We start from the raw sequence: 242 nt of genomic DNA, 5'->3' as shown, positions 1-242 counted from the left end.
CCCGCCTGACCCCGCCCCGCCGCCGCAGACGTCCCGAACCCCCCGAGCCTGACCAACGTGGAGTGCAACCCCCGGAGCGCCTACCTGGGCTGGGCCTCGACAGGCGATAACAACGCGAAGCTTCAGGGCTTCGTAATTCAGTACAGGACGCGGCTTCACCCGGAGTGGAAGGACGCCAAGAACCAGATTCCGGCCGCGGAAACCTCTTTCACTGTGAGTGGCTTGGAACTTACTTGATTTCG

At 63.2% G+C, this 242-nt stretch overlaps 1 protein-coding gene across 1 annotated transcript in view; it reads left to right on the top strand.

Annotated features, from left to right (window-relative positions):
- The window catches only part of LOC119582255 (neuroglian-like), a 25,477-nt gene extending 25,240 nt beyond the window's left edge, over positions 1-237 (top strand). The window contains exon 17 of the mRNA XM_037930476.1: positions 29-237. Within this exon, the coding sequence (XP_037786404.1) occupies positions 29-237 (209 nt within the window). The remainder of the gene's footprint in view (positions 1-28) is intronic.
- The last annotated feature ends 5 nt before the right edge of the window (positions 238-242 follow it).

Source organism: Penaeus monodon, chromosome 15 (assembly GCF_015228065.2).
Source record: "Penaeus monodon isolate SGIC_2016 chromosome 15, NSTDA_Pmon_1, whole genome shotgun sequence".
NCBI classification, from domain to species: domain Eukaryota; kingdom Metazoa; phylum Arthropoda; class Malacostraca; order Decapoda; family Penaeidae; genus Penaeus; species Penaeus monodon.
Note: the sequence above shows the minus strand (reverse complement) of the source record. Positions and strands in the feature narration are given on the sequence as shown.